Below are 17046 nucleotides of genomic sequence, written 5' to 3'. Positions count from 1 at the left end.
TGCTATACACAAAGTGCTAATCACTTGAAAAACATATGAAAATAAATATAGCGCTCACAAACACAATAAGTGAAAATTTGTTAACCAAAAAGAAAGTCCAAAATTCAATAAGTGAAAATAAAGTCCAAATAAGGTGACTGAAGGTGCTCCAATCCAAAGTGAAGGAAATATAAGGTGCTTCAGAGAAATTCAGGTGTGCAACACCCCCTCATGTATCCCCACTCACCAGATCACAAAGACCCCCAGCTTTTCAGTCTGGTGGGTCATTAAAAGCTTGATAGAGAATCCTGGGATGGCGGATAAGGTGATATGGAGCGATGAGTGTAAAAACACTGTTGCTGACGTGCGTTCCACAGGACCGGAAGTGAAGTCAGTGATACCGGAAATAGCGTTGCATCAACGTTTCGCCCTCCCACAGGGAGTCAATAGTACTCAAGGCCAATTTCATTTCTACCCCTAATTGTAGAAAGGCAAGAATTCTGGCTATGCTATATCTCCGAGCTTGCCAACCCTTGTATGCACACCAGGAAACATAAGCCCTCCAGACTCTATAATATATAGTTCTGGAAGCTGGCTTCCTTGCATTAATCAGGGTAGAGATAACTGATCTGGAAAGCCCACGTTTCTTTAGAATGTGGGTTTTAATAGCCAAGCCGTTAAATTTAGAGACTGTAAGGAAGGATAGAATATCGGTCCCTGTGAGAGCAGATCTGGCCATAGTGGGAGGGATCTTCTTTACGAAATCTTTACGATTTCTGCATACCATATCCTTCTGGGCCATGCTGGTACCACCAGAATTAACGGCTTTCTTTCCAGCTTGATCCTGCAAAGAAGTCGAGGCAGCAACTGAATAGGGGGGAATGCATAGATCAGTGAGAACTGATCCCATGGGGTCACCAACGCATCTGTTCCGCATGCAAGTGGATCCCTTGTTCTGGCCACAAATTTGACTAACTTCATGTTGAACCTGGATGCTAGAAAATCTACGTCCGGAGTCCCCCATCTTTGGGAAACAGCCCAAAATATGTCGGGGTGAAGAGACCATTCCCCTGGGAATAACTGCTGGCGACTCAAGTAGTCCGCCTGCCAATTCTCTACTCCCGGAATGAAGACTGCCAATAGGCACGGAACATTCCTTTCTACCCAAGTTAGAATATGGTTCACCTCTCTCTGCGCTGAGAGACTCTTGGTGCACCCTTGGTGATTGATATAGGCCACAGCTGTGGCATTGTTGGATTTGGATCGTTTCCATGCGAAAGGAGCAGATCTTCAGGAACTGATTTAGATTTTTTAGATCTAGAATGGGGTCTCACATCTCCATTTGGTTTTGGTACCATAAAAAGATTTGAATAAAACCCCAGACCCTGCTCTTTTGTGGGGATCTGTATGATCACCCCTTGAGATATTAATCGGTCTAGTGCCTGAAAATAGGATTTTTTAAAACAGCTTACCTGTAAAATCCTTTTCTTTCGAAGGACATCACAGAGCCTCAGTAATTACTGATGGGTTATATAGGTATCACTGGTGATTGGACACTGGCACACCCTATCAGGAAGTTCAACCCCCTAAATAATCCCTCCCCCTTGCAGGGATACCTCAGTTTTGTAGCCAAGCAATATAGTGTATTAAAAGAGGGGCGGGACCTCTGTGTCCCGTGATGTCTTTAGAAAGAAAAGGATTTTACAGGTAAGCTGTTTTAAAAAATCCTATTTTCTTTCTCGAACATCACGGGACACAGAGCCTCAGTAATTACTGATGGGATGTCCCAGAGCAATGCTACCTGAGGGGGGGGAAACCACGACCAAGTAGGGTGCAATCAGACCTGAGGACCCTGTACCGCTGCCTGCAGCACACTACGCCCAAAGGCGATATCCTCATGCCTTCTCACATCCACCTGATAGAATCTGGTGAATGTATGAACTGAAGACCAGGTTGCGGCCTTGCAGATTTGAGCCATAGAGGCCTGGTGATGCACTGCCCAAGAAGCACCAATAGCCCTTGTGGAATGTGCCCTGATCTGAAACGGAGGAATCTTCTGTTTCAAACCGTAAGCTTGAATGATCAACTGTCGAATCCATTTAGAAATGGTAGCTTTTGACGCTGCCTGTCCTCTATTGGGACCCTCTGGCAGCACAAACAAAACATCCGTCCTGCAGATCTGAGCAGTTGCCCCTAGATAGGCCTTAACTGCTCTTACTACATCCAACGAATGTAGAGATCTCTCTTCCGGAGAACAGGGATCTGGAAAAAAGGAAGGTAGAACAATGTCTTGGTTTAAATGAAAATCAGAAACCACCTTCGGTAAAAAACTAGGATGAGGGCGTAGTACCACTCTATCCTTGTGTATAATCAAATAAGGCTCCTTACAGGAAAGAGCTGCTAATTCTGATACTCTTCTAGCAGAAGAGATGGCCACCAGAAAAATTAACTTCCTTGTCAACAAGACCAAAGGAATCTGACTTATTGGTTCAAAAGGCTGTTTCTGTAACACAGCCAGGACCAAGTTCAAGTCCCAGGGGTTTAGGGGCGCTTTAACCGGAGGATTAAGACGCATCACCCCCTGCATAAAGTTTCGGACCAAAGAATGTGAAGCAAGTGGCCGCTGAAATAATACTGATAAAGCAGAGACCTGGCCCTTGATGGTACTCAAGGCCAGCTTCATCTCTAATCCTAATTGTAGAAAATCAAGAATTCTACCTATGACATATTTCCTGGGATGCCAACCTCTGGATTCACACCAGGTTATATAAGCTTTCCAGACTCTATGATAAATCATCCTGGAAGCTGGCTTCCTTGCATTAATCAAGGTAGATATGACAGGACCTGAGAGCCCACGACTCTTCAGAACGTGGGTCTCAATAGCCAAACCGTCAAATTTAGCGTTTGTAAGGCAGGATGGAACACTGGACCTTGAGATAACAGGTCTGGGCGTTCCGGTAGTGTCCACGGGGAACCTACTGTCATCCTTACTATTTCTGCATACCAAGTCCTTCTGGGCCAAGCGGGGGCCACCAGAAGTACCGACTTCCTTTCCTGCCTGATCCTGCGAAGGAGTCGTGGTAATAGCAGAATAGGCGGGAATGCGTAAATCAGTGAGAACCGATGCCACGGAATCACCAACGCATCCGTCCCGCATGCAAGAGGATCTTTTGTCCTTGCCACAAATCTGTCTATCTTTTTGTTGAATCGGGATGCAAAGAGATCTACATCTGGAACCCCCCATCTTTGGCATATGGCCCAAAAGACGTCGGGATGCAGAGACCATTCCCCTGGAAGTAACTGCTGGCGACTTAGATAGTCCGCCTGCCAATTCTCTATTCCCGGGATGAAAACTGCCGATATGCATGGCACATGCATCTCTGCCCAGACTAAGATCTGGTTCACCTCTTTTTGAGCAGCTCGGCTCCGGGTGCCTCCCTGATGACTGACATAAGCCACTGCTGTGGCATTGTCGGACTGGATCCTGACCGGACAACCCTGTAGCCTGATAGTCCAGGCCTTTAGAGCTAGATGTATCGCCCGGATCTCCAGAATGTTGATGGGTAAGGTCCTCTCTGTCTTGGACCATACCCCTTGGACCGCAGCCTGTTCCAGAACTGCTCCCAAACCTGACAGACTGGCATCTGTTGTTACCACCGTCCAGGTAACCGGTAGAAAGGATTTCCCCTTCTGCAGGTTTTCGGGTATGAGCCACCAATTGAGGCTCTGACGCACCGCATGCGACAGGTGCATCGGAAAGTCTAACGCCTGAACTTTCCTGTTCCAGGTCGACAGAATACTGTGTTGCAGCATTCTTGAGTGAAACTGAGCATAGGGAACTGCTTCGAATGAAGACACCATCTAGTAGCCTCATACAAAGGCGGACTGAGGGACCCTTCTTGGTCCTTACTGTCAGAATCAGCTCTCTCAAAGCAGTGATCTTTGCCTGGGGTAGAAATATTTTCTCCTGGCCTGTATCTATAATCAGACCTAAATACTCCAGTCTTCTTACTGGTTTTAGGAAAGACTTTTCTAAGTTGAGGATCCAACCCAGGTGTTCTGGATACCTGACTGTGGTCCTCAAGTTTCCATTCAAAGAGGCTACCGACCGGTCTATCAAGAGCAGGTCGTCTAGGTATGCTATGACAGCTATACCCTGAGCCCTTAATCTGGCCAGAGGAGGAGCCAAGATCTTTGTGAACACTCGAGGTGCAGTGGCTATCCCGAAAGGCAGAGCCACAAACTGGAAATGGCGCCCTCCTACCTCGAAGCGCAGAAACTTCTGATGAGCAGGAAAAATGGGCACATGCAGATATGCATCTCTGATGTCTATTGATGCCAGAAATTCTCCTCCCTGCAGGGTGGGAACTACTGTTCGAATTGATTCCATGCGGAAGGATTGAATCCTTAGGAATCGGTTCAGATCCCTTAAGTCCAGAATGGGCCTGACATCCCCATTTGGCTTTTGGACCGTAAAAAGGTTGGAATAGAAGCCCAATCCCTGGTCCTTTGCGGGAACTATCATAATGACCTCCTGCGACAAAAGTCGCTCTAACGCTAGAAGGAGCGACTGCTTTTTCTCTGGGTCTCTGGGAACACTTGATCTGAGGAACCGAGGAGAGGGGAATTCCTGAAACTCCAGCTTGTACCCTAAGGTTACCGTGGAGATTACCCATCTGTCCTGGAAGTCCTCCTGCCAGAGCTCTGAGAACTGTCGCAGTCTTCCCCCCACTCGAGTGAGCGGGGGCGCCCCCTCATGCAGAGGTCTTAGTGTTTTGCCTAGTAGGCTTCTTTCCCCAGGACTTCTTTTGTCCCTGGGGTTGACTCTTGTCTCTGGACCCCGATGGAGGCGGCCGTCGAGACTGCCTGGAGACTGAAGCCCCCGGCGCTGGGGAAAGAGTCCGTTTGAAAGAGGGACGCTTACTCTTCTTCTTGACAGGTAAGAGAGTGCTTTTCCCACAAGAGATTCTCTTGATATAGTTATCCAAGTCCTCTCCAAACAACCTTGCACCACGAAATGGAAACCCAGCCAGTAGCTTCTTACATGGTGCTTCGGCTGACCAATTTTTCAACCATAGGATTCTACGTATATGCACCAACCCCAGTGAAAGACAGGAGGTTTGCACAATAGAATCTCTAATGGCGTCAACCACAAAGCATAAGGCCGCTGGAAGGTTAGCAAACCCCTGGGCTTGCTGTTCAGGTAATACTTTGATGACCTGCTTAACATGGTCTCTTAAGTATTGACAGACTCCAATCGCTGCTACTGCAGGTTGGGCCACTGATCCTGCTAAGGAGAAAACATCCTTCAATAGGGATTCCATCCTTTTATCTACAGGATCCCTGAGCATCTGAGCATTGTCTACAGGACAAGTCAGGCTATTATTTACGGAGGAAATGGCGGCATCAATAGCCGGTATTCCCCACATTTTAATAAACTTTTCTTCCATCGGATAAAGTGTTGAAAACTTTCTCGGCGGAAAAAAACGTTTGTCTGGGTGATCCCACTCAGAATAAATGAGCTTTTCAAGTAAAGTATGAACAGGAAAAGCATGTGCTGCTTGGAAAGGTTTCAGTGACCCCAAAGCAGAAGAGGATTCTTTAGCAGTTTCAGGTATGGGCAACTTAAATGTGGAGCGGACCAATCCAGTAAGGATCTGCACTAAGACTTTCTCCTCTTGGGAAGTCGCAGAGAGTCCCTCTCCACCTGATTCCTCCGAAGAGGAATCATCCGTCCCATCCCGATCCTCTGAAAGGGAGTCATCTCCTTTATCCCAGAGCTCCTCTGTCTGAGGGTTTTGGGGAACAGAGGAAAGCCTAGTGCGTTTTCTTCCACTGAGTGAAGACGTAATCACGGTCATTAATCTTTCCTCTAGACCATTAATGGTTGAGGAAAAAAACCTCTTGTGTAATATATACAGGGGCTGAAGTGCCAGAAGCAGGTGTAGCCCCTGACCCCGATGGCTCTCCCTGGCTAGCCGTCCCTGGCCCATCTTTAGGGGGGGAGGATGCTGCCGACAGGGGGCCCTCAGAACCTGAACGAGATCCCCTAGTGTCTCTGGTTCCTGGGGTGCTTGAACCTCTTCTACCCATAGTGCAAAGCAACAAGGTGTGAGGTATACAAATGAACACCACCCGCTGAGCGATGTAGTCTGGCTAAAAACCTTGCTACCCAATGCTCAGTCTGGTGTTACTTCAGTAAATGCTGCCTAGGAGAATGCCTGTGTCCCACCTTACATGCGACAGTCAGCTCTGTGTCTCTCAGAAGGCTGTGTGCACCTGTACAGAGTGCCTTTAATAGCCTGCAGCTGGCCTGAGTGGGAGTCTAAGCACCTGTGCTGACGTCCCGCCCCCTCCTCTACCACCCCCCCCCCTCGAGTTTTGAAAAAAACGAGTGCTTCCCGCGCTGGCCGACTCTCCTGTCATGCCTCTGGAGAAAGGCTGGGGATGGGGGGGGGGGAGGGAGGCTGGTAACAAGATCTGCCTGAACGGCTATCTTCAGAGATGGTGGCCATTAGGCCACAGAGCCCGGGTGGTATAACCACTTTCTAGACCCCTGTGGCCCCTCTGTAGCCTGGGGGGGAACATTCAAACATGAGAAATCCCCCCTTCCATCTTACCTTGCAGCCGGCTTGAGACGCTGGGACATAGACAGCGATGAAAAAACACTGAGACAAACAGTCAGCATGTGCAGGTTTGTGCTCTTGGCAGCCTCCGGTGGTCACAATAGGCATAGCATGCATTTACCTTAAAGGAGAAAAGCCACTAGAACTCAAAAATTCTGTGGAATCTCCTCTTACCTTATCCAGCTGCAGGGTGCTGTTTACACAGACCCAATCTTCACCTCTCACGGTGGGCTCCGTTTGAAAAAACCGTCAGAGACTGGGGCCCCCTACGAATAGGGGGATCCAACAGTTCTGGGACCGTAAAGCACCTCGCCAGAAATTAGGAAGTTTAAAGCCATTTTCTGCTCTGCGGGGTCCAGCTCTCTAAAAAGAGAAGCATTACGGGTAAAACCTCGTTTCTTCGGACACGAGGCCCGGGTACCATTCAATTCGGCCATAAAAAGACACTTTGAATGGATCCGGTTCGCCTGGCTTGCCCCAGTATAGGATCTTAGGATATTCCCTTTGGAGCTCAGCACAGGACATCTTTACACGTCCATCACCTAAGACACTGGCGTAAAAACTGAGGTATCCCTGCAAGGGGGAGGGATTATATAGGGGGTTGAACTTCCTGATAGGGTGTGCCAGTGTCCAATCACCAGTGATACCTATATAACCCATCAGTAATTACTGAGGCTCTGTGTCCCGTGATGTTCGAGAAAGAAACAGAGATTGTCTTCTCTCTGGATCTTTGGGAACGCTTGACCTCAAGAAGTGAGACGGTGGAAAGTCCCGAAATTCCAGCTTGTATCCTAGCGTTACCGTGGAGATGACCGTTGTCCTTTTCATTGGACTGCAGCAAGCGGCTGGTATCACAGGGCTGGATGGGGGCGGGAACCACTGAAGTGAACTTTTTACATTAAACAGCAGGTGAATGGTTGCCGGGTGATCCTAGCAACCAATCACCAGCCTGTTGATGTAAAAAGTTAAATTCAGTAGTTCCCACCCCCATCCAGCCCTGTGATACCAGCCACTCTCTGCTGTGCTCTACACCTGTGTAAGGTAGGAGAGCTCTACCTACACAGTGTGCGTTTTTGAGTCTGCGGGTTGGGGTGCAGAGGACACTATAGGGGCAGAGTACAGAGGACACTATGGGGGCAGAGGACACTATGGGGGCAGAGGACACTATGGGGGCAGAGGACACAGGACACTATGGGGACAGAGGACACAGGACACTATGGGGACAGAGGACACAGGACACTATGGGGACAGAGGACACAGGACACTATGGGGGCAGAGGACACAGGACACTATGGGGGCAGAGGACACTATGGGGGCAGAGGACACCACAGTTGGGAGGGGGCAGGGACAGAGGACATGTGTCGCACGTGTGTGATGTCATCGCCCCTCGCCTGGATTGCTGTTTGCCTTCCAAGTCTCATTCTGGTACTCCTCCATCATTGCCAGCCGGTGGAAACAGTGCATCTGAAAGACCAGTCTGATTACACATCCATGGCAGGGATGATCGACCTCACGGACCCCTCCAGTTACATCTGGGACACGCATATGCCTTTTTAACTCAACACAAATGTGAGTGCAATCTCTGTTGCTGCTCTTTTTATTAAAATTGTTTTTAAGTCTGCACCAAGAGGCACCTCCTGTCTTTGTTTCTTACACTGCTTTTTGGGAATATGGTTTCCATTCCCATTGGAAGGCTGCTGTGAATGTGGGCTTTATACCTCATCATCGACTTTATGCACACCATCATGGACTATTATTATCTTTTCTTATCCCTTGTTCCAGTTCATCATTTATATGAACAATATTGTCATGTTGTTATGTGGATTATTGCTTTTAACCTTTGCGCCAAACACTTGTTATACCACCATTTTATTTCCTAGGGTGTCTGCTAAAAATATATATATAATGTTTAGGGGTTCTGAGTAGCAAAAAAAAAGGTGATTTTTACATGTAGGAGAGGAGTGCTTGAATTCACGCAGTATGGAAGTGGTTAAACAGCGTGTGCTTATTATCACATTAGGTAATCTCCCCAGTGGGGACACAAACCACAAGTAAAAATGTAACAGTCCAAAACCAACAACAATAAAAAATGTTTTGGTTATAGTCTGCGGCAAGCATCTCCACTCATGCATGGTGGAGCATGCAAAATCAGTACAAGAGAAATTAACTTCACCAATGCATGCTTCTGATTCACTACTGACAGAAACTGGAAGCATGCGGTGCGGTGAATGAGATATTCATCATGCAGGTGAGACCGTTTTGTCCAAGATTGCAAAACTGCATCTCTACTGATTATGAAGCCTTCAGGACAGTAAGGTGGCTTTTAGAAAAACCTGGGAGGACTGGAGAGAGAGCAGTTTACCCACTTGAAAGCTGTGCATGTTTACTAAAAATATGCTTGCTATATCATTTCTAATGAATTGTAACATTTCAATGAGTTAAAAATTAAGTACAGCTTACACATAAGTAGCTAAGATAGGATATTGGAAAAGTGCAGTCTCTTACCGGTCACCAAGCTCCTGTGCTATGGAGAGGTGTTTCAGGTGGTATTCTATGGCCCGTTCATAGTCCTGGAGCAAAGTGTACGTGTTCCCCAGGCTATAACAGGCCTGAGCCTCTACTGCCTGGTCTTTCAGCTGTCTAGAGAGTTGCAAAGTCTTCCTGAGGAATAAGCCAGACACAGATCAGTAAGATAATGCTATGCTCCCTCTACCAAATTCTGCGAGATCAGAAAAAAATAACAAGCAGCACTTCTTTGCATTATTATATGACCACATTCAGCATCACTGGTATCTTCACAGCTGCTTACTTAACCCTTATTTATCATTAAAGTGATTGTAAAGGTTCATTTTATTTTTTTGTAAAATAACAAACATGTTATACTTACCTGCTGTGAAAGGGTTTTGCACAGAGCGGCCCCAATCTTCCTTTTCTGGGGTGTCCTGGCAGTGCTCCTGGCTCCTCCTCTTCATCGGGTGCACCCACGGAGAGACGCTTTCCATGGGGGCACCCAAGTAGGCGAGCTCCTGAGTCCTGCTGCTGCGTCCAATAACACAGACGGCAGGACTCGGCCCCGTATCACTGTATTTGATTGACAGCAGCGGGAGCCAATGGCTCCCGCTGCTATCAATCTATCCAATGAGGACCCGAGACAGCAGCCGAAGCTGCTGGGCTCATGCTAGTCATTGGAACGATCAAATTCAGGTAAGAAAAAGGGCATCTCTGGGGGTTTCGAAGTTTGACGTTTTTTGAAGGTTTTGTTTGGTATCCATGTACTCGGCCTAAGATCATCTTTTTTATTTCATCAAACATTTGGGCAATATAGTGTGTTTTAGTGCATTAAAATTTAAAAAAGTGTGTTTTTTCCTTGAAAAATCGCTGCGCAAATACTGTGTGAAAAAAAAATGAAACACCCATCATTTTAATCTGTAGGGCATTTGCTTTAAAAAAAATATATAATGTTTGGGGGTTCAAAGTAATTTTCTTGCAAAAAAAAAAATAATTTTTTCATGTAAACAAAAAGTGTCAGAAAGGGCTTTGTCTTCAAGTGGTTAGAAGAGTGGGTGATGTGTGACATAAGCTTCTAAATGTTGTGCATAAAATGCCAGGACAGTTCAAAACCCCTCCAAATGACCCCATCTTGGAAAGTAGACACCCCAAGCTATTTGCTGAGAGGCATGTTGAGTCCATGGAATATTTTATATTATGACACAAGTTGTGGGAAAAAGACAAATTTTTTTTTTTTTTTTTTGCACAAAGTTGTCACTAAATGATATATTGCTCAAACATGCCATGGGAATATGTGACATTACACCCCAAAATACATTCTGTTGCTTCTCCTGCGTATGGGGATACCACATGTGTGAGACTTTTTGGGAGCCTAGCCGCGTACGGGACCCCGAAAACCAAGCATCGCCTTCAGGCTTTCTAAGGGCGTAAATTTTTGATTTCACTCTTCACTGCCTATCACAGTTTCGGAGGCCATGGAATGCCCACGTGACAAAACCCCCCCCCCCCAAATGACCCTATTTTGGAAAGGAGACACCCCAAGCTATTTGCTGAGAGATAGAGTGAGTATTTTGCAGACCTCAATTTTTGTCACAAAGTTTTGAAAATTGAAAAAAAAAAAAAAATTTTCTTGTCTTTCTTCATTTTCAAAAACAAATGAGAGCTGCAAAATACTCACCATGCCTCTCAGCAAATAGCTTGGGGTGTCTACTTTCCAAAATGGGGTCATTTGGGGGGGGGGGGGGTTGTGCCATCTGGGCATTTTATGGCCTTCAAAACTGTGATAGGTAGTGAGGAGTGAAATCAAAAATTTACGCCCTTAGAAATCCTGAAGGCGGTGATCGGTTTTCGGGGCCCCGTACGCGGCTAGGCTCCCAAAAAGTCCCACACAGGTGGTATCCCCGTACTCAGGAAAAGCAGCTGAATGTATTTTGGGGTGCAATTCCACATATGCCCATGGCCTGTGTGAGCAATATATCATTTAGTGACAACTTTTTGTAAATTTTTTTTTTTGTCATTATTCAATCACTTGGGACAAAAAAATTAATATTCAATGGGCTCAACATGCCTCTCAGCAATTTCCTTGGGGTGTCTACTTTCCAAAATGGGGTCATTTGGGGGGGGGGGGGTTTGTACTGCCCTGCCATTTTAGCACCTCAAGAAATGACATAGGCAGTCATAAATTAAAGGCTGTGTAAATTCCAGAAAATGTACCCTAGTTTGTAGGCGCTATAACTTTCGCACAAACCAATAAATATACACTTATTGACATTTACCAAAGACATGTGGCCGAATACATTTTGGCCTAAATGTATGACTAAAATTGAGTTTGTTGGATTTTTTTTATAACAAAAAGTAGAAAATATCATTTTTTTTCAACATTTTCAGTCTTTTTCCGTTTATAGCGCAAAAAATAAAAACGGCAGAGGTGATCAAATACCATCAAAAGAAAGCTCTATTTGTGGGAAGAAATGGACGCAAATTTAGTTTGGGTACAGCATTGCATGACTGCGCAATTAGCAGTTAAAGCGACGCAGTACCAAATTGTAAAAAGTGCTCTGGTCAGGAAGGGGGTAAATCCTTCCGGGGCTGAAGTGGTTAAATTCATTGACCGGAATTTATTAAAATGGAAGCAGCCAGAATCTGGAGCAGCTGTGCATGGGAAACAATCAGCTTCTATCTTGTATTTTCGAAGCTTAAGCCCCGGTTCACACAGGGGCAGCCCGACTTGCAGAGCGACTCTGTAAGACGACCTGCACATGACTTCAGAAGCGGCTTGCAAAATGACTTCTGTATAGAAGTCAATGCAAGTCGCCCTGCAGTCGTCCCAAAGTAGTACAGGAACCTTTTTCTAAGTCAGAGCGACTTGAGTCGTTCCTATTAGAACGGTTCCATAGTACAGAACGGAACGCGAATTGTCAGGCGGCTGACAAGTCGCCCCTGTGTGAACCGGGGTTAACCGAACAAGCTGAAGATAAGAGCTGAATGGGTGCCGTGCACAGCTATTCCAGTTTTGATAAATTTCCCACATTGTGTTTTCCCTTCTGTTATTGTCTTCTTCTTTTACAAAAATATGTGGAAAGAGTAAAAGTCTCTATCCTTCTCTCTTTCTAGTGTATTTTATACTGTAAGACAGGGCAAATAACAGTATTAATGATAAAGTAATCAATAATCCTCATTAAATTAGGAACTGGTAAGACAGACATTTTATATCATCAAACATTCCCTTTAGAAGGAATGTGTCACTGGAGAAATACATAGGCTGCCATTGATGACCTGTTCATATGAAAATGTTAGCTGCCCGCCAGTCATGCTGACTTTCTGGCTTCAATGCTTATGTATCATTTACCCTGATAAAGAATGCAGATAAGGACTTCTGACTTTTCTCTAACTTTTCTGATCTGCCTCCTTGTTTGAGTGACAACTCAGACAGTAATCAAACCAGAGGGTCAGCATAACAGCCAGTCAACCAGCATCTTTATAAGAAAATAATGGCAGCCCCTGATTCCTCTCTCTCATGATGTGGTATACAAATCTTACAGTACAAACTACTGATCACTAGATGGCGCATGAGCACCACATATTTCAATGACTCAGTCTCAGGTCATACATGTTTATATATGTTTGCCTTTTGTTTTCTCCCCCAAAACATGGTTGGTTATATGGAATCTGACCAAATTGGCCACAGTGCGTTACTAAAATAGAAACTAAAGCAAAAGTGTATCTGGGAAGGAGGACTGGTGTAGACGATTTATGTACTCTGTAGAGCTCTATGGAACTTACAGGCACTATGTAAATTAATAAAATTCATAAAATGTACTGTTTTATTCAACCTCCAATAATCTCTTTTCTGAAATAGAGGCACCCGCCTAAAGAGGAAGGAACGAAAGATGAGGTTCACTCACTTGTAATAGTCAGCAGAGGCATCAAACCTCCCCAGAAAGATGTGGGCATTGCCCAGGTTGCTGTACGCCCTACGCTCCGCAGCTTTGTCTCCAAACTCTTTTGCAATGGCGAGTCTCTAGAATGAACAGGAAGTGTTACTGTCAAATATAACAATGGGAAGTGCAGGAGTTCTAATCCCTTTAAATTTCACCCAAAACTGTGCACATGGTGGCAAATACTTAGCAAAATATTATTTCTTTATCGTACATCACGGGTCATAGAGCAGCCATAGTAATTACTATGTGGGTTATACACCACCTATAGGTGAATGGACACTGGCACACCCAAAGACAGGAAGTCCCCCTCTATATAACCCCTCCCATACAGGTCATGGATTACATGTGCTCTTGGAGCATACTTGGAAGTCTGGAGGATTCTATTAGGAATCATGGACTTCAATCGGATCTATTCGAGAAAGCTGTCAGCCAGAAATGGATGGTACCCGAGCCTCATGGAAAGGAAAGAATATTCCTTGAGGTTTTGCATGTAATGCAGCCTTACGGCGCTGGACCCTGCGTAATGGAACCCTATGCAGTGTTCTGACCAATGTGTTTTCCTGCAGGTGCTATACAGGTCTAGAGGCGTGGACCCCACATTAAGGGGGACCAAGTCTCTGAAGGTCTTTATTACAAAGCTTGTCGTGATGGGTGAAGATTGAGTCTGGCTGTGTTTTCTCCAGCAAACCCTGCAGCGGGAATGGTAAGTTAAAAAAAAAAAACAACACAATGAAGAAAAAAACCTGGGAAAGGGACACATTTGGTTCACTTCAAAGGATTGCTTCTGAGTAGCGTATGCCTTGCCTGTTTTTCACACTGATAGAGCGTGTATTGTAACATACCTGCTTGTCATGCTTGTTTTTTTCTGTGTACAGCGCTCCTTTGGAGACAGCATTACCCCTCATCCTGGTTGCCAGTAACCTGGGACCTCCCGCCTTCTACCCCCCGGCACGCAGCTCTCCCCCACAGGCTGGTTCCGGCAGGGGGGGGTCATCTCCCCACAGTAAGGAGGAGGGGCTCAAGCCCCCAGGCTATCCCGATAGACTGAACCGCCTCGTCCACGCGCGTGCGAAGGTCAGCTAGAAATAGGCCGCCGCAGGACGTATGGGGCGTGGCTTAGGCACGGGTGGCGTGCACGTGGGGAGCGAGCGCGTACGCAGCACGGCGCAGGCCATAAAGTTTGTGACTCTGATGAGTCTGGTGGCCGACGGAGGGACACAGAGTATACTGGGGCATGTAAGCGCTGCATAGGTGTGGATACAAGATGTATTTTAAAAGGTACATCTACGGAGCATTAGGCTGAGCATTGATAGCAGCCTTTTTTTTGCTGGACTACAGCTTAGCAGTGGATGCATATTGTGAGTACCTCTGTATTTTGTGCTTAGGACTATGTCTTCCCAAACGAAAGGTGGAAATACAGCAGGGAGGAGCGCAAGAGCGCCGCTGTCAGGATCTGGGGATCCTAATCATGTTTCCACAGTACTATCCTCCCCTGAAAGGCCAGGTGCAACTGGCCAGTCTGAGCCATTGAGGCTATCAGGCATAGTGGCTACATCCACCGTTTCAGCCTCTACATACGTCACCAAGGACGATTTGGCTTCAGCATTAGCTTGGTTAGAAGGAAAAATAGCCAACATGATTGCGTCTGCCTCCCAGTCTGGGAAAAAACGCGAAAGGTCCCCTTCTCCCCCTCCTGACTGTTCCGTTCGGCATATAAATTGCCCCCCAGCAGAAGTGGCTGAGGCCCCCTTTTCTTCTTTGGGTTCTTTGAGGCCTTCACATGGCCCACATGGTTTCCCTTTATACCTACTGCTGGAGCAACTAATATATGCAGACTGGGATCACCCAGATAGGCATTTTATCCCTCCTGTGAAATTTTCTCTTCTTTATCCAATGGAGGAAAAATTTTCCTCTGTAAATAGGTGCCTAACTTGTCCAGTAGACAATGTCCAGGTTTTCAAAGATCCAGCCGACAAGAAGCTGGAATCTTTACTTAAAGCCTCTTTTTCTATAGCTGGATCAGCAGTACAGCCTGCAGTAGCAGTGATAGGGGTTTGTCAATCCTTAAAAGACCAGCTCAAGCAAATCATTAAAAGTGTCCCTGCTCAAGGGGAAGCAGCCCGCGAGTTAGCGGAACTGCCAAGGGCCTTACATTTTGCGGTAGACACCCTTAAAGATTCTATTCAACAGGTGTCACGCTTTGCCCTCTTATCTGTGCATATTTGCAGAATTCTCTGGTTGAAGCATTGGTCAGCTGAGTTGCGGTACAAAAAGCTCTTGGCAAGTTTTCCATTTCATGGGGAACGGTTGTTCGGAGATGACCTGGATAAGTATATCCAAAAAATTTCAGGTGGTAAGTGTCCTTTTACCAGTTAAAATAAGGACCTTAAGAATAAGGTCCTTAATTTAAACGTTCTTCTTCCCCAGCACCAGGTGCTGCAGCCTCCAGGCAGTTTTGATGGCCTCCTCTGTTGAGTTCAAGAGGTAAGCCTCAAGGTCAAGCACAAGGCCAGAAGAAGCCCTGGGGGCAGAAGCATACAAAGCAGAGTCCTAAGGCCTCCTTATGAAGGGGCCCCCCACTCGCTCGAAGGGGGGGAAGGCTTCTGCAGTTTTCAGGAACTTGGCGGGAACAGATCCAGGACAGATGGGTCATATTCACAGTATCTCTAGGCTACAAGCTAGAGTTTCGGGAGTTTCCACCATTTAGGTTTCTAAGATCGAATGTTCCCAGAGACCCATTAAAAAGAAGGTCTTTGTTCCAGGCACTGGACCGGCTGACATCATAGGTGTGATCACAAAAGTTCCAACAGAGGAGCAGGGTATGGGGTTTTATTCAAATCTCTTCACAGTGCCAAAACCGAATGGAGATGTCAGACCCATTCTAGATCTCAAAGATCTAAATCAATTCCTAACCATCTGCTCTTTTCGCATGGAGTCAATCCAGTCAGTCGTGTCCTCTCTGAGAGGAGAATTTCTAGCATCAATAGACATCAAAGATGCTGCATGTGCCAATATACCCTGCTCACCAGAAATTTCTGCAATTTGAGGTAGAACAGCGTCATTTTCAGTTTGTGGCCTTGCCCTTCGGGTTAGCCACCGCCCCCCAGGTGTTCACAAAGATTTTTGCCCCCGGTATTAGCAAGATTAAGGGTCCAGGGTATATCAGTAATGGCATACCTAGAAGACCTGCTGCTTATAGATCAGTCAGTTTCACGGCTAGAGTGCAGTGTGTCCAGTACGGTCAGATATTTGGAGCATCTGGGTTGGATTCTCAACCTAGGGAAGTCAGCCTTAAGGCCTGTAAGGAGGCTAGAATACTTGCGTCTGGTCATAGACACAGTCCAAGAAAAGGTCTTTTTGCCTCCGACGAAGGTCAGGGCTATAAGAGATCTGGTCCGTGTGGTCAAGGGAAAAAAAGGATCCCTCCATTCACCTTTGCATGAGGTTGCTAGGGAAAATGGTGGCTTCATTCAAAGCTATTCCCCTATGCCCAATTTCATTCGAGACTGTTGCAAAACAGTATTCTATCTGCCTGGAACAAAAGGGTCCAAGCCTTGGACTACTCAATGTATCTGTCCCCAAAAGTACACCAGACTCTCAATTGGTGGTTGATAACCAGAAATTTGCAGAAGGGGAAATCCTTCATGCCGGTAACCTGGAAGATAGTAACAACGGATGCCAGCCTCTTAGGCTGGGGAGCGGCTCTGGAGGAGGCCACTGTCGAGAGGAGACTGAAAAAGCCTTGCCCATCAACATTCTAGAGATTCGGGCAGCGTGTTTGGCTCTAATATCATTGACTTTCAGGTTGCAGGGTTGTCCTGTCAGGATACAATCCGACAATGCCACAGCTGTGGCTTACATCAACCACCAAAGGGGTACCAGGAGTCAGGCGGCCCAAAGGGAGGTGGACCATATTCTGACATGCACAGAGAAGCATGTGCCTTTCCTGTCAGTAGTCTTCATTCTGGGGGTGGAGAATTGACAGGCGGACT

At 46.3% G+C, this 17046-nt stretch overlaps 1 protein-coding gene across 3 annotated transcripts in view; it reads right to left on the bottom strand.

Moving 5' to 3' along the window:
• Window positions 1-17046, bottom strand: part of GPSM1 (G protein signaling modulator 1) — an 811168-nt gene that overhangs the window by 517810 nt on the left and 276312 nt on the right. For all 3 annotated transcript variants that reach the window (XM_073599650.1, XM_073599651.1, XM_073599649.1), the window contains 2 exons: window positions 13019-13134; window positions 9111-9266 (listed from right to left, as the gene is read on the bottom strand). In XM_073599650.1, coding sequence (XP_073455751.1) covers window positions 9111-9266; window positions 13019-13134 — 272 coding nt within the window. The remainder of the gene's footprint in view (window positions 1-9110; window positions 9267-13018; window positions 13135-17046) is intronic.

The sequence above is a fragment of the Aquarana catesbeiana genome, linkage group LG09 (genome assembly GCF_042186555.1).
Source record: "Aquarana catesbeiana isolate 2022-GZ linkage group LG09, ASM4218655v1, whole genome shotgun sequence".
Taxonomy (NCBI): domain Eukaryota; kingdom Metazoa; phylum Chordata; class Amphibia; order Anura; family Ranidae; genus Aquarana; species Aquarana catesbeiana.
This window is presented reverse-complemented; position numbering and strand designations above follow the sequence as displayed.